The 22,475-nt window shown below is 41.2% G+C and overlaps 1 protein-coding gene across 1 annotated transcript in view; it reads left to right on the top strand.

Moving 5' to 3' along the window:
- Positions 1 to 22,475, top strand: part of LOC100444423 (acyl-coenzyme A synthetase ACSM1, mitochondrial-like) — a 61,442-nt gene that overhangs the window by 5,836 nt on the left and 33,131 nt on the right. The window contains 4 exon segments of the mRNA XM_054533557.2: positions 2,514 to 2,756; positions 8,373 to 8,583; positions 11,325 to 11,532; positions 21,810 to 21,950. Of these exon segments, the coding sequence (XP_054389532.1) occupies positions 2,514 to 2,756; positions 8,373 to 8,583; positions 11,325 to 11,532; positions 21,810 to 21,950 (803 nt within the window).

Here is a 22,475-nt window from a genome sequence, read left to right as displayed (position 1 = left end):
TATACACAGGGGCTGGACAGCTACAATAAGTGGAGAAGCAGGCAGGAGGGACAAAATAAAGTGGTAGGGACTGCATCAAACTGGAGAACATTTCATTTAAATAAAGCAGACAATTCTCAGCTCCAGCCACTTGACAACAAGTTGAAATAAAGAACCAGCATCACTGGCCATTACTAGTTCTATTGTCTATTATATGGGTGTGTTGTCAGCCAGTATTTTATCATTGTTGAAAGTGAGCAAGAGGGAACTTAAATGTTCATGATGATGAAGTGCTTCAATCTCAAAGCTGTTTGAGAAATAGCTTTCTTCAGTCAACATTTACATGGAAAGATAGGTTCCAGCTTAAGCCATTTTTTCCAATCAAACTTCAAGAAGGATCCTAATAAAGGAGGTTCCTGCTGTCATGTTGGCAGCATATTTCAGGATCTGAAGGGGCAACGAGGTTTAATTTTATGTGTCAACTCTGATGCATTGGTATCAGCTGTCCTGAATGCTACTCTAGGGAAGAACTCAATGCCACATCCCAGTCCATTGGAAAGTGTAGTGATATTAGCAGTGAGGACTAAGCTCTGATTTTTTTTTTGTTTGTTTTGAGATGGAATTTTGCTCTGTTGCCCAGGCTGGAGTGCAGTGGCATGATCTCGGCTCACTGCAACCTCCGACTCCCAGGTTCAAGTGATTCTCCTGCCTTGGCCTCCCCAGTAGCTGGGACTACAGGTGCGCACCACCATGCCCGGCTAATTTTTTGTATTTTTAGTACAGACAGGGTTTCACCATGTTAGCCAGGATGGTCTCAAACTCCTGACCTCGTGATCCACCTACCTCAGCCTCCCAAAGGGCTGGGATTACAGGCATGAGCCACCGTGCCTGGCCTAAGCTCTGATTTTTTATTTTGCCGAAATTCCTATCTAAGGGGCTTAGGGAGTCATGCCCTACAAATCATAAATTCTCATCAGATGGGTTTTATTTAACCCTGTATGTCATGACTGACTTTCCAATCTGACTCTGGCATAACAAGAAGAAAATCAAAATGTTTTACCCCAAAATATGTTTCCTTGCCATACCTTGAAATGGCCCTGCAAAGTCTCTTGTAGGAAAAATCCACATTCTATAGAGAACCCCATTTCCTCTTTGTTTTCTTTCCTTACTTCCCAGATCCAGGAAACAATCAACTAAGAGCCACATACCCTTTTAGTTCTGATAAGACATATTTTACAACCTGCTCTCTCTCTGAAGTCTGGTATCTGAGAGACCGGTGCACAATAAAACTTGTTCTCCACAAACCTTTACCTTAACCTGAACATTCCTTGCCATTAATCCCAGGTCTTCAAATAAACTCACCCAATTGTCAGCCACAAAATATTTACATTTACCTATAGCCTGGAAGCTCCCACTTTAGGTTGTGCCACCTTTCTGAACCAAGCCAACATAGTTCTTAAATGTATTTAATTAATGTCTCATGCCTTCCTAAAGTATATAAAACCAAGCTGTACCCCAACCACCTTGGCCACATAGTCTCAGGATCTCCTGAGGGCTGTGTCATGGGTCAGGTTCACTCATATTTGGCTCAGAATAAATCTTTTCAAATATTTTACAGAGTTTAACTCTTTTTGTCAACAGCAGCATCTGCTCAGAGGATGATGGTGTATATTTTTCAGTATCTTTATAGTCTCAACTGACAGAAACCCAGTCTCAGGCAAAGGAGAAACTTTTGGCTTACAGAATCCAGAGAATATTAACAAGACAGGAGCAGAGATGCAGAGGAACAATTTGAACCAGGGACTTGAATGACTGCATGATTCTTACTCTACCTCATCTCATTGTTTCTGCACATCAGTTTTATTCTCTCCTGTAGGGGGACTGTCTCCACGTGATAGGAATCATAACCACAAACAACACACAAAATGTGCATTCCACCAGAGGGAGACAGCCTGATATATTTAAATCTGTTTAGAATCACACACACACACACACACACACACACACACTCACACACACACATTGGAGAGGTATTATGATTGGCCCAGCTTAGGTTACAAAGCCATGAGAAATGACTGCTCAACCCTGGACCAATCAACTTTAGTCATGGGATGGGATCATATAAAGATATCACAGCTTCCATGGCAACAACATGATTTGGCTTGGCAGAAAGGGAGGTTTCTAAAGTAAAGACACCATAAGGTACAGAACTTTCCAAAAGGCGAGTTGCTCTACCACAAAAGGGATGACCATATGGCTTCCATCCTGGGCTGACATCTTAGCAGGTTGAAGAAGAAGATCCCTAGGAACGTGTACCAAACCCATAATAGTAGCTATAGAACCTCCCCAGCATTTTCTGCCATGTGGTTCCTCATCTGGGAAGATGAATCCCCACCAAAATCAATCAGTTGTGCCTTCCAAATTCTGGTGACCTGAAACAAAGCTATAACTCTAGCAATTAACCAAAAACATGCATCCGATTTAGGGAGAAAGTTTTGGATACACAACCAATCTATTAGCCATCTCTTCCCAAGGCAGGTGGTGACTTGAGAACTCTGTGCCCAGTTTCTGAGGACTGTTTCACCATGCAGTGGCTGATGAGGTTCCGGACCCTCTGGGGCATCCACAAATCCTTCCACAACATCCACCCTGCCCCTTCGCAGCTGCGCTGCCGATCTTTATCAGAAGTTGGAGCTCCAAGATGGAATGACTATGAAGTACTGGAGGAATTTAACTTTGCAAGTTATGTACTGGACTACTGGGCTCAAATGGAGAAGGTAAGAGATCTGCCGTGATGGCGATGTAAGAACAAGGGTGGCCTCACTTTCCTTATCTTGCTCCTACTAGGCTGAAAGGTACAGAACCAAAATTACTTCTGCCTCAACTTATCAGTGTTGTGGAAAAAGCTTATATTTCAAGGTTCTATTCCCAGCCTGGCCATTTCCTTACTTCATTGAGCCTCAGTGGTTTCATCTATGAAATGAGGAATTAACTCCTTTAAAAACAAGAAAATAGGTAAATGTATCTTTTATTCAGTCAGGTACTATAATTGTGACCAGGTGCAAAGTTCTAATCACAAGGTCAGCAAATTCATATTAGTCTGAGTTCTCATCTTCAGTGAATGGGACAATGTGTCTTAACTGATATTCATGTCATCAAACTTGGGCTTGACTTGAGACTGCACCCAGAAGAGGGGATAGACCACCTGAATGTGCACATGAGTGTCGGACACATTTACCTATGTTAGGCCATCCATCTTCCCATGAGGATGGCAAGTCTAATTAGATTCCTCCTTGTTAACTACCTACTTGACTGTGGCTTTAAGGTATGTCCAGAAAAACCAAGCCCTGTGTCTTCCAGAGGTTATGTGTTTCTGCAGAAAACCCCAAGTGCTTGGTTTGTCTTCTCACAAGACACAGACCAAGAGAGAAGCAGTAGTGACATTAGGAGTCAGGTAGACAATGGATGGTATTTACAGCCACTAACTCCCAGCTGCCAATATGGTAGTGTAAAAAGTCACCCAGCACTGTCTTTGTACAGAAGAGAGAATCCCCCCAAGAAGGAATTGGAGAGTTAATATAATTTTTAAGTGTTCCATGAACATGTATTCATGTATTACTATCCAAAACCTACATGCCTTTATGGCATCTTCCTCCCCACCACCTTCTTTTTCTTTTCTCTGAATTTGCATAGTAACCTCAAGAAAAATAAAACCCTCAGTTACAGAGAGCATTTTTATGTGCCTTGGCAATCACCTTGCATTTAATCATCTAATTAGATGTGTACTGTTATTGTCTCTATTTCCTTGATGAAGAAACTGAGGTTCCAAGGATTTAACGAATATACTGAAATCACATGTCTAATAAGTGGGAGAGCAGGGTTTGGGTCCAGGCTGTCTGATTTCACAATCCATTGTTTAACCTAGTCTCCCAATCTGATGATGCCAAAATATCTCTGCCTTAAGAGTATAAATTCATTTTTTTCATTGCCCAGACTGGAAATCTGGTTGAGAATTTTTGAAACATGAGATGGGTTGGAGAGGAAGGAAGTAAAAGGAGGAGGTGAATGGGTGAACGTTACTATATATATTTGAATAATATAAATACAATTTTGCTTTTCAAAATTAATATTAAGGTAAGAGCATTTTATTATAAAAACAATTCTAAAAGTTTTTCATTGATTTTATCATATTCAATCACATAGAAGTAGCTTAATTTTTGCAGACAGCATGTAGTTGGATTTTATTTTTTTATCCATTCTGCCAATCTATGTCTTTTGACTGGGGAGTTTGGTCCACTTACATTTAAAGTAACTACTGATAGACAAGGATTTACTATTGCCATTTTGGTAATTGTTTTCTTGATGTCTTATAGCTTTTTTGTCTCTCATTTCCTCTCTTACTGACATCCTTTGTGTTTAGTTGAGTTTTTGTAGTGATACACTTTGATTTTCCTCTCATTTCCTTTTGTGTATATTCAATAAATATTTGCCTTGTGGTTACCATCGGGATTAAATATGATATCTTGTAGTTCTAGCAATCTATTTAGTACTGATAACAACTTAACTGACACATACAAAACCCTACTCCCATGACATTATAAGGCCAATAATGAAAATTAAATGTAAAAATCCTTCTCCTTTACAGTTCTATCCCAGCCAGCCCCTCCGCACACTTTATGTTATTGATGTCATCAATAACATTTTTGTATTTTGCTTAATTAACATTTATTTAACATATATAATAAATATATGTTATATTATATGTTAATATGTAATATATATTAACATATATTAAATATATGTTAATATATAATATATAAACATATATTAAATATATGTTACTAAATTAACATATTTATAATTATTTTTATTATTTATTTTTTAAATACTGTAACAAATAACAAGTGGAGTTACAAACCAAATTTATAATATTGATTTTTATATTTGTCCATGAATTTATATTTACAAGAGAACTTTACATTTTCATATTTGAGTTCCTCTCCAACATTCTTTTATTTCACCTTGAGGATTTCCTTTAGCATTTCTTGTAGGGACAAGTCTAGTGATAGTGAACTTTGACTTTTGTTTATCTGGGAATACTCTAATTTCCCCTTCACTTCTGAAGAATCTTTCTGGATGTAACATACTTGGTTGGCTTTTTTTTTCTTTAAGCACTTTAAATATATCATCCACTTCTTTCTGGCCTCAAGGTTTCTACTGAGAAATCCACTGATAATCTTATTGAGAATCTCTTGTACATGAGTTGCTTTTCTCTTGCTGATTTCAGTTTAATTATAATGTGTCTTGATATTGGTCTTCCTTGGGTTTATTCTACTTGAGGTTTATTGAGCTTCTCATATTTGTATTACCATGCATTGTCTCAAATTTGGGGATCATGGGGCCATTATTTCTTCCAATAACCTCTATGCCCATTTCTTTCTCTCATTTTCTAGAATGCCCAAAATGTGTATATTGGTTGGCTTGATAGTGTCCTATAATTCCCTCAAACTCTGTTTATTTTTCTTCCTTCTTTTTAACTTTTTCTTCTCAGATTCAGTAATTTCAAATGACCTGTCTACGTTTATGGATTTTTTCTTCTACTTATTTGAATCTGCCATTGAACCCCTAGTGAATTTTCAATTTAGTTACTATGTTTATTTAGTTACTATATTTTTCAGCTCCAAATATTGTTCGGTTCTTTTTTTTTTTGAGACAGATTTTCGCTCAGTCTCCCAGGCTGGAGCACAGTGGCACTATCTCAGCTCACTGCAATCTCCACCTCCCGGGTTCAAGCAATTCTCCTGCCTCAGCCTCCTGAGTAACTGGGATTACAGGTGCGTGCCACCACACCTGGCTTATTTTTTGTACTTTTAGTAGAGATGGGGTTTGGCCGTGTTCGCCAGGCTGGTCTCAAACTCCTGACCTCAAGTGATCCGCTAGCCTCGGCCTCCCAAAGTGCTGGGATTACAGGCGTGAACCACCGCACCTGGCCTGGTTCTTTTTTAATATATAATTTCTATCTTTTTGTTGGTATTGTTATTTTGTTCATATATAGTTTTTCTAATTTCCTTTAGGTGTGGATCTGTGTTTTCCTTTAGCTCTTTGAGCATATTTAAGACAATTGTTTTAAAATCTTTGCCTAGTAGCTGAGTCCTGTGTTTATTTAGGGTTTGTTTCTGGAGATTTATTTTGCTTCCTTGAATGAGCCATGTTTTCCTGCTCCTTTGTGTGCCTTATGTTTTTATGTTGAAAGTTAGGCATTTGAAAAAAAGCAGCCCCCTCTCTCAGTCTTGAAGACCAGCTGCATGCAGGGGTAGACCTTCACTAATCTTCGTAGTGTGAAGGCTTTAGGCCTTCTCAGGCCTTTTCTAGCATTTATCTTTCCTTGGCCTCTGTGTGTGCATCCCGCCCCACCTCACTAATTTTCCCATATAAATGGCTGTTTTAATTTCTTAATTTCCCTAAAAGTCTCTTCCTTGCTTCTCTTCAGGGTCTTACATGTTTTATTGTATTTCTCTTTCCATAGTTTCTGGCCCCTACATGCCTGCAGGTCTGATGTTTTCGCACAGCCTGTCACCCACCACTGCTTTCAGTGACCTCCAACATCATATTCAAATTATGCCATGGTTTCTATCTGACCTGCAAGTCAGGCAAGACAGAAGCCAGTCCCTCCGCAACCCTTGGACAAGCCAGAACATTGTAAACAAGTTTCACTCCTTTCCTTCAGTCCTGAGAGAAGAGCTGGGAGTTGGGTGGCTTCCTCTTGACTGCAGTGCACCCCACCAGAAAGAGATGGGGGCAATGGTGACCAAAAAAAAAAAAAAAAAAAAAAAATCACAAAATTTTCTACCATTTTGAGTATGGCTTTTTCATTTTTTTCCTTTTTAAATTTTTAATCATACATATTTAAGGTGTACAACATGATGTCTTATTGTACATATGCTACTGCAGTCATACCAATTAACATGTTAATCACTTTCCATAGTTAACCTTTTTTTTTTTTTTCTTTTTTGAGACAGGGTCTCATTCTGTCTCCCAGGCTGGAATGCAGTGGCACAATCACTGTAGCCTCAAACTGGGCTCAGGCTATCCTCCTGCCTCAGCCTCCCAAGTAGCTGGGACCACAGGTGTGCGCCACCTCGTCTGGCTCTATAGTTAGCTTTTATTTATTTATTTTTATTTTACTTTAAGTTCCGGGATACAAGTGCAGAACATGTAGGTTTGTTATATAGGTATATGCGTGTCATGGTGGTTTTCTGCACCTATCAACTGGTCATCTAGGTTTTCAGCCCCACATGCATTAGCTATTTGTCCTAATGCTCTCCGTCCCATGGCCCCTGACCCTCCAGACTGGCCCCAGTGTGTGTTGTTCCCCTCCCTGTGTAAGTGGGAGTTGAGTATGGCTTTTTCATGACTGCGGGCATTTGTTTGGTTTTCTGCAGATCCTTGGCTGGTTTCTAGACCCCCCATGGAGCTATTTAATCCATCTGTTGTTTCTGTAGGTAGAATCTTGCTGTTTCTATGAGGCAAAAAAGGGCCTGGAGCTTCCTAGTCTGCTTTGTTACTGCCCTCACCTCTAAGAGTAACTTAATTAAAAATTTTTTTTTTCAAAAATTTAGCAATTAAGTAAGCTTCTTTTGTTTTGTTTTATTGTGATAATAATAATATTTATTGAGCATTTACTATGTGACAGGCACTCTTACATGCTTTATTTAAATAACTTATTTAAACTTTGCTACTTTCTAGGTAATAATTATTGTCAGCATTTTATTGAGGAGAAACTAAGGCACAGAGAGGAATGCACAGTCCAAATGGAATTAAGGCAGGCATGTGGTGGAATGGAGTTTTAAATCTTCAATAGGAATCATAAAGGCTGTTTATGGTCTTATGTGGCTTGAGGCAGGGTGGGTACAGTAGGCCAGAAGTCCCACTCCACCACCAAACCTCTCCTGATGCTATAATTTTTTTTTTTTTTTTGAGATGGAGTCTCACTGTGTCGTCCAGGCTGGAGTGCAATGGTGCAATCTTGGCTCACTGCAACCTCTGCCTCCTGGGTTCAAGCAATTCTCCTACCTCAGCCTCCTGAGTAGCTGAGATTACAAGCATGCACCACCATGCCCAGCTAATTTTTAAATTTTTAGTAGAGACAGGGTTTCTCCATATTGGTCAGGCTGGTCTCGAACTCCTGACCTCATGATCCACCTGCTTCTGCCTCCTAAAGTACTGGAATTACAAGCATGAGCCACTGCGTCCAGCTGTATAAATGTTTTAAAATGGGATCTCAGTCCTTAAGCTGTGTTCGCATTGAAACGTGACTATGGCTGTGGATTAGTTTAATTAGTGCCCTTTTTCTTTGAAGCAGAAAATAACACATAATGTATGGTCTTGACCAGGAGGGCAAGAGAGGTCCAAATCCAGCCTTTTGGTGGGTGAATGGCCAAGGGGATGAAGTAAAGTGGAGCTTCAGAGAGATGGGAGACCTAACCCGCCGCGTAGCCAGTGTCTTCACACAGACCTGTGGCCTGCAGCAGGGAGACCATCTGGCCTTGATTCTGCCTCGAGTGCCTGAGTGGTGGCTGGTGGCTGTGGGCTGCATGCGAACAGGTCAGTGATGCAAGAGGGACCTGGTGGACCTCGGGGCTGTTCTAGAACCAGTGGGTCCTGAGATATTAGGTGCTGTGCACCCAGCCTGGCACTGACACAGCTTTGAAGCCCTCGCCCCAGTTTCTGTGCTGGGACCACAAAGCAAGGCTTCCTGCCCTCTGGGAATTAACAGTTTAATTAGAGACAAAACAATTTCTCTTCTCTGTACCTCCTTTCTTCTTCACAGTCTTTGTCTTTCTCATACTCCCTCACAAATTCTCTTATTCTTTATTATTCTCTCCCTCACACTCTCACATTTATACACTCTCAAGTGCAGTGCCAAACTTTCTCTCATACACACACAAACACACATACACTTTCTCTTACACAGCCTCAGAGAGTCTTACTTTTTTAAAGATTCATCAATTGCTAACATTTTTCCATATTTGAGCACTCTCTCCCTCTCTCTTTCTCTCCCTTTCTTACTGAATTATTTAAGAATCACTTGTGGGCATTGTGACACCTATGAACACCAGGTAAACACTCATAAACAAAAAAGCAGGCATCTGATAAAATCCAAAATATTCCACAGCCTTTTCTGCATGACAGTGACATTTTTGAAGAATACAAGTTGTATTTTAGAATATACCTCCAAATTTGTATTTCTGACTCTTTCTTTGTGATTATATTCAGATTAGACACGTTAGGCAGGAGAATTACAAGGACAAAGTTGTGTCTTCCTCTGTGCATCACATCAGGGGGTATATTCTGAAGTCAGTTTGTTCCCTCTTCAGTTATACTATTTCATCACTTGAGTAAGGTGGTTTTCACAGAAAACCTTTATCCTTTACAAAGGCACAATTTTTCCTTGTAATTAATAAATAATTCATTGTGTGATCCTTAAGCGATTGTGTGAATATTCCTATTCCCTAACACTCTTTCACATTATGGTTTGAGTACCTAGTGATGATTCTTTACTGAATTGAATATTACCATGTTGGTTTTACATGGAAATTTTCTATTTCTGTCAGTTTCTTTATATTTATTAGTTAGGATTCTTATGTAGAGATTTCCCTTCCCCTTTTAATGACTTTTTTGTCTATATAAATTAGAATCTGTGACTTACAAATTCTTTTTTGAATCACTTCTCTCATTTTATCATGTGTACAGCACTCTGCCATACTCTTGATCATATTTTCTCTCTCCATCTCATATTCTCTCACAAATAAAATAGATGATTCATTCAGCCAGATCATGTGAAATCAAGAAGTAATAAAACTGGTGGAAGGACTATAGAGATGAAAAGCCATGTCCTCTGTAGACCTATAAGATGGTCCATGGGAAATCTAAGACCTGGCCAGGTGTGGTGGCTTAGGCCTATAATCCCAGCACTTTGGGAGGCCGAGGTGGGTGGATCACGAGGTCAGGAGATCAAGACCATCCTGGCCAACATGGTGAAACCCCATCTCTACTAAAATACAAAAAAAAAAAAAAGAAAGAGAGAGAGAAATAAATAAATAAATAAATAAATAAATAAATAAATAAATAAAGAATTAGCTGGGCATGGTGGCAAGTACTCTGTCAAAAAAAAAAAAAAAAAAAGACTTGAGCTGAGCCCTCTGGGATAAGAAGAATTAAAAAGGATTAGAAACAAAGGATGGGCATTCCAAGAATGGGGTGAGGCATGGCCATTTTGAAATAGAAAATAAGTCGTGGGAGAGAAAGATGGAAAGAAAGCAGCATCTTCAAAGTCAGGATGAGAATTGTGTTTTCCTGGAGAGAGGGCACAGGTGTTAGTGCAGAGAAGAAATGTAGAGAGGCCAGGCACGGTGGCTCACAGCTGTAATCCCAGCACTTTGGGAGGATAAGGCAGACAGAACACTTGTGGTCAGAAGTCCAAGAGCATCCTGGTCAACCTGGTGAAACCCCATCTCTACTAAAAATAAAAAAATAAAAATTAGCTGGGCATGGTTGTGGACACCTATAATCCCAGCTACTGGAGAGGCTGAGACAGGAGAATTGCTTGAACCCAGGAGGCTTAGGTTGCAGTGAGTTGAGATCACACCACTGCACTCCAGCCTGGGTGACAGGGGGAGACTCCATCTGAAAAAAAAAAAAAGAAATTCAGAGGAAAAAAAGTCAATGTTTATGGAACTAAGCAAATAATAATATGGAAGATGGGTAGCAGGAAGATTCAAAACTGGTGGAGGGATGAGAATCCAGAAGGAAACACGAAGGCTTGAGCTCACTGTTGGCAATGGAGGTAGAAGGGAATGCAAAAAACTCAAAGGACAATGTGGTGAAATACAGAATGAAGGAAAGAGGGGACATTCAAGATGACATCCGAGGAATGACAGAAAGGGGAATAAGAAGGGAAAGATGGGAGAGAGATGCAGCTATTCTTGATGTCAGAGACACTGTCCTGTTTACATCTATACTTCCAGATCCTGTGTAAACGTGTGTAAAGCAGTGTCCATCCATTTTTTGGCTAGATCCATTTACAGTAGAAAAGATTAAGGCAGGGCTTTCAAATTTTAATGTGCAAAAGAATCACTTGGACAACTTGTTAAGATGCAGATTCTGATTCTGTAGGTTTGAAACAGGGTGTGAGATTCTGCATCCTGGATAGTGGTGCTGCTGTTGTTCTGTGGCCCATACTTTGCATAACAAGAAGTTAGGGTATTTTGGTGCAGACAAGCCAAGCCTAAAGCCAATGGTTGTGAAAAAGAACCCAAAACAATCAGTTCCTTTCTCATCCCCAGGGATCATCTTCATTCCTGCGACCAACCTGTTGAAGGCCAAAGACATTATCTATTGACTACAGATGTCTAAAGCCAAGGGCATTGTGACCACAGATACCCTTGCCTCAGAGGTGGACTCCATAGCTTCTGAGTGCCCCTCTCTGAAAACCAAGCTCCTGGTGTCTGATCACAGCCGTGAAGGGTGGCTGGACTTCCGATCACTGGTTAAGTGAGTTTCTGGTCTGATGAATACGATCTCTGAGTACAGGTGTTGCGGGATAATTTAGGAATCAGACACCAGTGGGGTTGAGGATATATCTATTATTTAGGTGCACCAGCCCAGTCAGATTAACATCCAAAGGACTGAGCCCTGAACAAAGAGTCAGGTTACCTTTTAAGCATTTTGTGGGGTGAAAGGGGAGATTTATGCAGGGGAAACCATATTACAGAAGTGAGAAACAAAGACAGTTATTCAATTGAGACATGCATTACATCATTTCTTACTTTTCAAGGAAAAACATGTTTTACAACTTGAGTTTATCTGTCTAGTGACCTTGCAGCTGCACAGCTAGAGAAACAGGGTCTTCACAATGCCTGGGAAAGGGTGAGATAAGGCTCACTAGCTACAGACAGAAAAACAGGCAGTGAATTTTTAAAGGACTCCACCTCTTTCTCTTCCTCAGGGGGAATTGGGTTTTCTTACATACAACTGAGTTTTTGTTTACGCATTCTTTAATTTCTTTTAATTCCTCTTCCATTTCTCCCCTTTGTTGCTTTTTATAACAAAGGTGTTAATAGAAAGCACCACTATTTTCCACCTCTTCACAGAGCTGAGCTTCTTCTACTGGCAGTGGCTGATATTTCGTTAATGCCATCAACTGCGCAGTAGTGTGTCGAGTTATTACTGCCTCTATAGTTGACTGAATGCTCCTAATAAAGAGGGGTAAAAGGTAAGGGAGGATGAGGCAGATGCCAAGAATAAACAAAAACCCACCAATGAGGGTTTTGAATCCTCCAAAGGTTGAGAACCATCCTCCAGACAAAGAATCCAGGGACCATTTGGACCAAGTCTGAACTGGAACATGGGCCAACTTGTGCATTCTAGCTCTGATTTCCATGACAGCCCGGCCATTATTATCAATTTCTAAGCGACAGTTGGTTAAATTAAATTTTCCACATACTCCTCCTTCTGAGGCTAAGTGATAATCTAAAGCCAGTCTATTTCGATATACAGAATTTCTCATTTGTGTTGCTTGTATTGCCAATAAATCTAGTGCCCTTGACGTTTCATTGGTTATAATTTCAAGATCTGCCTGCAACCTTATGATGCGGTGGAGCATATAGATTGGGGTGTGGTAATCCATGACCCATCTTGCGCCCAGGTAGCTGGCCTATAATATTTAATGATTCTTTCAGGAGGCCATTCATTATCTTTCCAGTCTCCTATGTCCACATCCTTTTTGACATTTGTGTCTATTTTTGTGATTATGCTCTTCTAGTTCTTCTTTTATTTTCATCATCAACTGGATACCATAAGAGTTCCCCTTGCTTTAGAGAAATTAGAAAGAAGGATGGCTTGATTGTTCCTACACACATGCCCCTGTCCATTTAGCTGGCAGTTGCCAATATGCCCATGCTCCACAGATCCAATATAGGCCAGAGGGTGCTTTCCAAGCATTTGGAGCCTCTAGCTGATGCCAAGTGTGGCTTAGGGTAGAGAATGGAGGTAAAGGATTTGGATCTGGTAAGTAGGAGTAATTCTGGGTGCTTCTCCATAGAGTTTTGTTTTTAGTCTCATCATAATACTGTTGCCCTAGGCAGGTTATTTCTCCTACTGCCTCTGTGAAAGCCTTTCCCTGACGGGCGATACAGTACTTTGCAATTATGGAGGTTTTTAACAACCAAGCACTGGCTGAGGCTGTTGGTTCATTGGCAGGGTTAAGCGAAGTGAAGTTATCTTGTGGCATTCATTCCTTTGCCTCCCATGGCCACTGGTCCCCCATATTAGTTCCTCCATGTACATAGCATGAGGAAATTCCTAAGCTGCCAGCTATGTTTTCAACTAGTTGAGCAAATAAGTTTTTGGTTGGTGGGGGAAGCTCAGGCACTAGCTGATCCAAATGCTTGTAGAATGACTATGGACCCGGAATTGTGGGGTTGGATGCATTTGAGTCCTTTTAGTCTTTTTGACAATTAGTAGTGGAACTCTAAGGCCTGCTCCTAGTCTATCAAGTCATTATAGTGCTATCTGTCCTGTAGACCAGAAAGGTAGCTCTGGCTTTAAGACAGTAAAATTTAAAGGATTGCTTTAAATTTTATTAACACCTTTATTAATACCTTTGTTATATAATATATAATAAAATTTATTAACACCTTTGTTATAAAAAGCAACAAAGAGGGGAAATGTCTTACAATTTGGTTTGGTTGACATACTACTTAGCAGAACACTCCTTCCTGAATATAAGTATTGGAGTTGTGTTAGTGTGGACCACTGAATGCTACAATCTGGGCATCCGATTTGTGGTTCTTTGTACAGATGCTTAGGGCTGCTCCTGCTAAGCCTCTCTTGTGTTAAACCATTGCAGACTGCTTCCGGTTTTTTTTAGGATTATGAACATATGCAGCATAGCAGGCATCAAAGTACAAGGAAATAGGCCCTTTATAGGAGGGAGGGGCTTCTTTGGTTCAAGCTATAACTCTCCTTCTTTTTCTCCCTCTGATTTAATATGTACTTCAAACCAGAATTCATAGGGTAAGAGCTTAGGGTCATAACATGCATATAGCTGATTATTTCCTGGGTCACAGACTGAATAGGTGGTCTGGTTGTATGTGCAGGTTCCTAACTTGGTTCCTGTACTGTAGGTATGGTACAGTAGAGTTTTAACTATGGTATTCCTTACCCGGGTAGTATGAACACAGTGTGGGCATCCTTCTAGAGATTTCTCCCCTTCTAGTATAGGCAGAAATGATAACAACATTAGTGTATGTAATAGAAACATGCTTACACTACTCATGGGCATGGCAAACCTTCCTCTGGGCATAGACATTTGCAGCATTTGCAGTAATAACGTAACAACAGAACAATTATAACTAGGCTTATAAATTTTATCTACATTCATTTATCTAGAGGTGGTCCTCTTAGCTTCGGCTGTGCATAGACTAGTCAGCTTCCAGGATGTGACTAGAGCAGAGCTTGCAAGATCCTCAAGCTTCAGCCGTGCACAGACTGACCAGCCTCCAAAGTGGCCAGAGCAGAGCAGTTGTCCTTCTTACTGGTGGTTGGGATTCACCGTAGGTCTATTCGGGTGGGGCAATCAGGGTCTTGTTGGTTAATCCACTGGTCATCGTCGGGAGTCACTGCTGCCGCTGTTTTCAGCCAGCTATGGTGAATCCAAGGTGTGACACCTGCAACTTTAACAGCAGTAGAAGTAGACATGATTACAATATGAGGCCTATCCTATATGGGTCCTAGAGTGGTTGGATTCCATTTTTTAACTTAAACAAAATCCTTAGGTTTGAAAGGGTGTACTGGGTCTGTTAGACTCACAGGCGTTTTTCTATACCTAGCCATGCATTTTTGCATGACCATACTTAAAGTCTGCATTTGCCTTCTTAAAGTTAGTTCTTCTAGTTTACAGATGATGGGAGGTGGCTGGCTGAACAAAATCTCACAGGGCGAATACCCAGTTTGCTTGATGGAGGTGCACCTGACTCGGAGGAGGACCATGGGCAAGACCTGATCCTACCTTTGATGAGTTTCTTGACACAATCTCTTCAGCAGCTGTTTGAGTGTCTGGTTCATGCTCTTCACTTTACCTGAGCTCTGCAGCCTGTAGGCTATATGTTATTTCCATTTTATTTTTATTAGTCAAGTGAAGTCCTGAACTATTTCAGCCACAAATGTTGGTCCATTGTGAGATCTTAGAGGCAGTCTACATCTGGGAATAATGTCTTTTAATGACACTTTGGTCACCTCTATTTCCTTCTCTGTCTGGGTGAGGAAGGCCTTGACTTATCCTGAAAAGGTGTAAATGAACACCAACATGTACTGATAGCCCTCCTCTCAGGGTAATTCAGTGAATTTCATAAGCAGTCTTTCACATGGCATGGCTTCTGTTTCCTGAACTCCTGGGGGCCAAGTAAACCCTTGTCATGGATTGTTCTGAACACAAGTTAAACATTGTTCATTTACAAATGGCTTGAGTAATAGCAGTGAGCCATGGCACATAGAAATGATGCCTTAATAATGTCTTTAGTGCTGGTTTTTTTTTTTAATGTGAGTTCCTTGGTGGAACTGTTTTACAAATCTGGGGGCCACCATTTCAGGTATGGTTAGCCTCCCACTGGAAAATTTTTACTATCCTTATTCAATGTAGTTGTTATTTTTCTGGGCAAAACAAGGCCTTTCATTTGGAGTGTAGCTTGGGATCTACAGGAGGGGAATCTCTGGGAGGAGAGTCATAGCTAAAGCTTCTTCTTTAGAAGGTGGAGTTGTCCTGCTTTGCCTCTTTGTCTCTTTTATTTATTTATTTATTTAAGCCTTTAGTATTCTTCCTTTTTGGTGTTCCTTGCAGTGCATATCTGCCACCTCTTTTAGGGCCTATACAGAATTTAAGAGCTGTAGAATTTTATTCCTTTTACTTTATTTCTTTACTTTCAGCAGTTAAAAGCCTTTCTTTTTTCTTTGTAAATAGCCTCATGAACATGGAAAGTGGCAGAAGCATATTTGGAATCGGTGTAAATATTTGTCTTTCGGTCTTTTGCTAGCCAGAGAGCTCTTGTCAGAGCTATTAGCTCTGCTTTCTAAGCAGAAGTTTCTGTAGGCAAAGACTGCACCTCTACTACTGAGTCCAAAGTCACCACTGCATACCCAGCTCAGCAGATTCCCTTTAGTATGAAACTTCTTCCATCAGTAAAATATTCTATGTCTGGGTCCCCAAGGGGCCTATCTGTCAAATCTCTCTGGCTTGAGAACACTTCATCTATCACGTTTACACAGCAATGAAGGGGGTCTCCTGGCACTGACTTGATGAGGAGCAAGGTAGCCGGGTTTAGGGTATTCACAGTCTCTAGTTTGTTAGCTTATTGAGCCAGTAGGGCAGTGGCAGCTATTGCTTTAAAACAAGGAGGGCAGCCAAGTGCCACAGAATCTAATTGCCTGGATAAGTATGTTACTGGGTGATGCCATGACCTTATGGCTTGAGTTAGAACCTTCATGGCCTCCCTTTCACTTATGGACATACAAGAAGATAAGCTTAGTTAGTTAGCTCTGGCAGTCTTAAAGCTGGGGCCTGAGTCAAGGCTTTTTTTTTTTTTTTTTAATTTCTTTAAAAGCCTTCTCCTGGTTAGCCTCCTAGAGGAGGGGCTCTTTCTTTCCTCCTCTTTGTGGCTTAGCCATAAGCTAGAAATTTGGGATCTAAATGCGGCAGAACCTTGCTGCCCTTAGGAACTCTCTTATTTGACACCAGGTGGTTGGAGTAGGACGTCCACAAACAGACTGCTTTTGTTTACTACTAAGCCATCTTTCCTCTTGGCTTATATAAAAGCTTAAATACTGGACACTTTTAGAGCAGATCTGAGCTTTTTTCTGACACTTTATGTCCTGCCTTTCACAGCAGGTGCAGGGAGTCTTGGGTTTCTCCTGGGTGCAGTAGCCCTTGGCTGGAGGGGTTTTTTTTATACCGTGGCCTTGACCGTTCTCCTTATTATTATTTTTATTGGCATTTATTCTTCTAGTGTCATTTCCTTTTGCACCGTGCACATTAATCTCTCTCTAGCCTCAGCCAACTTTCAAACTCCTGTCCAGACCAGCCTTTTCCACGACTGTGTTCACGCCCACGTCCATGCCTCCTTGCAAAGCCAGCTTCTCTTCCCATAAGGGCTGCTGCTAGTAAATTAGCCTTTCTTAAGCCTCCGATCAGCTTTCTTCTTTGCCTCCTGAACTCAGTTAATGTACACCTTGGTAGCCACTTTAATAAGCTTAGTTGCATTCATGCCTATGGAGCTTCTAACTTCTGCAATTTATGCCTGATATCTCCTTGGGCCTGCCTTACAAATGCTATATCCACCATGCACTGATTTTCAGCAGCCTTAGGGTTAAACAGAGTGTACAACCAAAATGCCTCACAAAGTCTTCTTTAAGACTGGCTGGTGCTTTTATCTGAACCCTGGAGCACCTCTGAGATTTTTTATATTGGTTTCCTTTTTCTTTTACCATCCTTTAGCCTTTGCAGAAGTGCTTCTTGGCACTTTCGTAGGTGTTGAAGCTGAACTACATCATCTGGGTCCTAGTGGGGGTCCTTTTGTCTTCTTAAGAGGCATAAGCATAACTTGGGCACGACCAGACCTGAGACAGCCTGCCTGACTTTTCCAGCCTTTCACTTTAACTTCCTGGAGCTCTAATTTCTCCTTCTCACGTGAGACTGGGAGCCTGTATCTCTTTGAACTTAACTCCTTAGGGGCAGTTAGCCTTGATAAAGGGAGGTGGATTGGAATGTAGGGAGGAGGGGTCTCTATTCCCTCCTGTGGTTCTTGCAAAACTGGTTTTCTCTTTCCTGAGACTTTTCTTTTGTCTCCGTAGTTGCCGGGGCAGCTGATTTTTACTTTAACTTTTGGCTTTCCCTTTTCACTTTTGGTTCTACAAGCCTCTGTGACTTTACCTTTAACTCTGTAGCTGCCAGCGCAGCTGGTTTCTCTGGGTGTGAGCTGCGAACGTTCTACAATAAACTGCTAGGCAGGGCTGCATTCATTTAGCCATGAATCAATATAAAGACTAGGTCTGAATGCCCTGGCTGTCTTCCAGCGCTAGTCACTACCTTAAAACACACAGCCAATTTATCTATAGTGCCATTGGTCAGCCATCCAACACTAAAAGAGGGCTATTCTAATTCACAGTATGTCCTTAACTTTTGAACATCCAGTTTCATCCCATAATCACCTCTAAATCCTCTTTAAAAATTCTTTATCATGCACTCCAAAAGGAGTTGGTTTCGACGCTTTTCCTCCCATTTCCTCCCTTGAGGTGCACTTTCACTCTCAGGTCCACCAGACTGGGTCCTATTACAGGAGTTTCAGATGCTGCTTAGCCAGGAACGTGCCTTTCCCTGTCACAGACTGGTGCAGTTGCGAAGCTCATCCTATCAGCCATATGCAACATCCTAGGTGTGATTTCCCCCACACTTGCCTCAGAGCACACAGCCTGCGCTAAGGGATCTGTGCCTCCCCACATCACTCCCCGAATTGGCCTCTCCTGAGACCATCTCTTTCACACACTTTCACACACCTCCCTTGCCTCAGGACTCCGCATCGGACAAAACAAGCCTCTCTTGTGTCCCGGGTGAGCCTAGTTAGGTTCCCACATTCACGCACATACACACACCACTCCTACCCCAGGACTCTTCATCAGACGAAGCGAGCCTCTCTGGTGTCCTGGGTAGGTCCACACACACCCACACACTCCCAGTTGTGGTGGCAAGCCACTCTTACCATCCTGCCAGCAAACTCTTCCTTGCTGCACTTGCCGCTGTATCGGCCCATTTTCTCCACCAGTGAACCACTTTCACTTTGTTAGGGGGACACGAGGTTCATCCAAATTGGCAGGCCACTCCTGCCACCCCCAGCCACTCTGGGTTGGATGAGTGGTTGGTCCCTGGGAGGTGATCAAGCTCCCCTTCATCCCTATGGGATGGGCTTTCCTGCCTTGGGCCCTTTCTCCTTACCGTGGTTCCTGAAGTGCTGGTATCATCCTGCAGCCCCATCTCAGGTTCCGTTGCGCTGCTGGGCCGGGCGCCGGGAGGCAGGGAGAGCCAGTCTCCGTCCAGGTGAAGCTCCCCCATGGCATGCCTTGGATGCCGGGTCTTCCGCAGCCCCAGGGCCCTAGTCCCACAGGCAAAGGAGACAGTAAATCTGTTATCTCCAATCCCCATACGGGCCACCAGAAATGTTTGGGGATAATTTAGGAATCAGAGAGACTGATGGGGTTGAGGAGGATATATGTATTATTTAGGTGCACCAGCCCACCCAGTCAGATTAACATCCAAAGGACTGAGCCCCGAACAAAGAGTCAGGTTACCTTTTAAGCATTTTGGGGGTGGGGAGGGGGGAGGGAGAGATCTGTTCATGGGGAAGCATATTACAGAAGTGAGAAACAAAGATAGTTATTCAATTGAGACATGCATTACATCATTTCTTACTTTTCAAGGAAAAACATGTTTTGCGACTTGGGTTTATCTGTCTAGTGACGTTGCAGCTGCACAGCTAGAGAAACAGGGTCTTCACAATGCCTGGGAAAGGGAGAGATAAGGCTCACTAGCCATAGACAGAGAAACAGGCAGTTAATTTTTAAAGGACTCCACCTCCTTCTCAGGGGCAATTGGGTTTTCTTACATACAACTGAGTTTTTGCTTACACATTCTTTAATTTTTTTAATTCCTGTTCCACAGGTATAAGAATGCCATTCACTCCCAAATGGTGAGAGACAAGCAGCCAGTGGTAGGAAGGTCACTAAGTCAGTTGTCAGAAACCTCACTTATGTCACTGTTCTGCTATGTGACCCTGACCTAGTTCCTTGCTCTCTCTTGATCTCCGTTGCTTTATCTGTAAAATTTCACATTTTTCAGCAAGTCAACCTTCCATGTTCCTCTCATTAAAATATACTCACCCCGGGACTGTGCAAAGGAGATTTGTAAAGTCAGGGGGTTATTGTGTTACATATTCCTTGTAGGTGGGAAACCTAAAGTCTTATTTTTCTATTAAAAATATATGAAGTAGTTGAATGAAAGGTTAAAATGAATTTTTAAGGTAAAAATACTTCAAGAAAAATGGAATTGCCAACTATGGCTTACAGGTAGCTTTAGGAGCAAACTCTTTCCATCTCCCAGGGACTGGGTGCCTTCAGAGACACCTGGGGGCAAAGTGAAGGAAGGCTGGAGATAAGAAAGGCCCCTTCTGCCTCCAAAACTCCGATTCTGTAAGCCTTCAGGCATGTCTCACATCATACACACAAACCGTGCTGGGTTTGTTTTCTTGGAGTAATACTTGAGTTTTTAAAGCTCTTTATTTCAACCCCAAAAGGCAAACATTACAGCAAAGTCACATGTTATGCTGTAGTCTAATGTCAGAGAATTTAATTAAAACAGAATACTCTTGAAAAATCCCTCGAATTTCCCAAAGTCAGTATGATACCATTTCACAGCAAGACCAGCAGACCTAGTGTTTCCTCTCGTGTTGGGATCATTTGCAGTTGCTTTGAACACCATAGAAGGTTTGCATTTACAATTGTAGTAGGCCCAAGGCCTTCTCAGTCCAGGGGAAGCTCCTGAGAAACAAGAGTGAGGGAACCACAGATCTTATCTGCCATCTCAAGCTCATGCTAAGGCAGATGTACATTGATCGCAGTAATTATATATATAATATATACATAATATGTAAATTTATTATGTAATAATTATGTAAATTTATACAAATATGTTCACATAATTTTACATAAATTTTACATAATTTTACATAGATTTTAACATAAATTATATAATTATGTAATAATTATGTAAATAATATGTAAATTTATATACTGATATATAAATTATATATTAATTATATATCATATAATTATATTTATATATGACATGTAAGTATATATATTATATATGACATAAGTATATATTTTATATATTTATATATAATTTTATATATAACTTATATATGATATAATATATAAATATGTAACTTATTTACATATTTATATCTGTTTTTTATATATATATATATTATATATATATATTCTTTTTTTTTTTGAGATGGAGTCTTGCTCTGTCACCCAGGCTGGAGTGCAGTGGTGTGATCTCGGCTCACTGTAAGCTCTGCCTCCTGGGTTCACACTAATCTCCTACCTCAGCGTCCCAAATAGCTGGGACTGTAAGCGCCCACCAGCACGCCCAACTAAATATATTTTTTTTACTCTCCCTCTTTCTCTGTTTCTCTTCCCCACCCCTCATCACCAAGGTCACAGAGTTTAGTTTTAAAAAACAAGCTTAGCAGTCTGGTTAAGGGCACAGACTAGGGTGCAGACTGAGTTTGAATCCTGGCTCTGCCACTTGCTAGCTGTATATTACCAAGCAAATTACCTAACCTCTCTGAGTCTCAGTTTCCTTACCTGCAAAATGGGCATGATTAGAGTAGTACTCATCTCCTAGGGTTGCTCTGAGTACTGAATGATTCATATTTGTAAATCGTTGAGAGCATTGCCTGGAACATAGCAAGTGCTATTTAAATGTTTATTAAATTACTTAAAGATTCATTGTATTTTACTAATTTTTCAAATAAAAAAATGCTGGTCCACATGTCTGAATCACCCATCAAGTCAGTGTGATGCCTAAGTCCGGGAGAGCCAGTTTTCCTCTAGTGTTGCAATCTCCCAGTTTCCTGTCCATGCCTTATGTTTCTTTTGCTTTCTCAGGAGAAGAAACAGCAATCATGACTTTTTTCCTTTTGTCTTGAACCCCTTTGCAGATCAGCATCCCAAGAACACACCTGTGTTAAGTCAAAGACCTTGGACCCAATGGTCATCTTCTTCACCAGTGGGACCACAGGCTTCCCCAAGATGGCAAAACACTCCCATGGGTTGGCCTTACAACCCTCCTTCCCAGGAAGGTAGGAAGAGGGCACCGACATAGAGGCTGGATCCCAGATGTGGGCAAAGTTTGTGTGTGTGTGTGTGTGTGTCTTGGGAAAGGAGCTGTAAGTAGAAGTGACTCCATACTCCTTTTCCCTTCCACTGTCTTTGGTTCAGATGTCTCAGGATCTGAGAGGTGAAAGCTGGGAATCCTAAATGTTTGCTGACAGAGGCCTCAGAGTGACAAAGGAGGCACATTTAGGTTCTATCAGAGCATCTTCATAGGAGGTGTGGAGGAAATGTGGGTAGAGACAATAAACATTCCAGAAGCCACACACATGACAAGCCTGACAGTGGTTCCATAATTTTTTAGGGAAAGACAGAATATTCTAGCAGGGTGACCTGAGATGACAGAGCCTCACCTCTCCCCTATTATGGGCAAATCAGACTTAGGGTTCCTCAATTACTCACTTATAGCAAAGAAAATATCTGGAACCAAGCTATGCCAAGCCATCACCCCTAAGAGGGCAAAGTTCTATCCTTGGGTTAATTATTTAATCTCC

Source organism: Pongo abelii, chromosome 18 (assembly GCF_028885655.2).
Source record: "Pongo abelii isolate AG06213 chromosome 18, NHGRI_mPonAbe1-v2.0_pri, whole genome shotgun sequence".
Classification (NCBI taxonomy): domain Eukaryota; kingdom Metazoa; phylum Chordata; class Mammalia; order Primates; family Hominidae; genus Pongo; species Pongo abelii.
The sequence above is the reverse complement of the archived record's forward strand: the minus strand, read 5'-3'. Positions and strand labels throughout refer to the sequence as shown.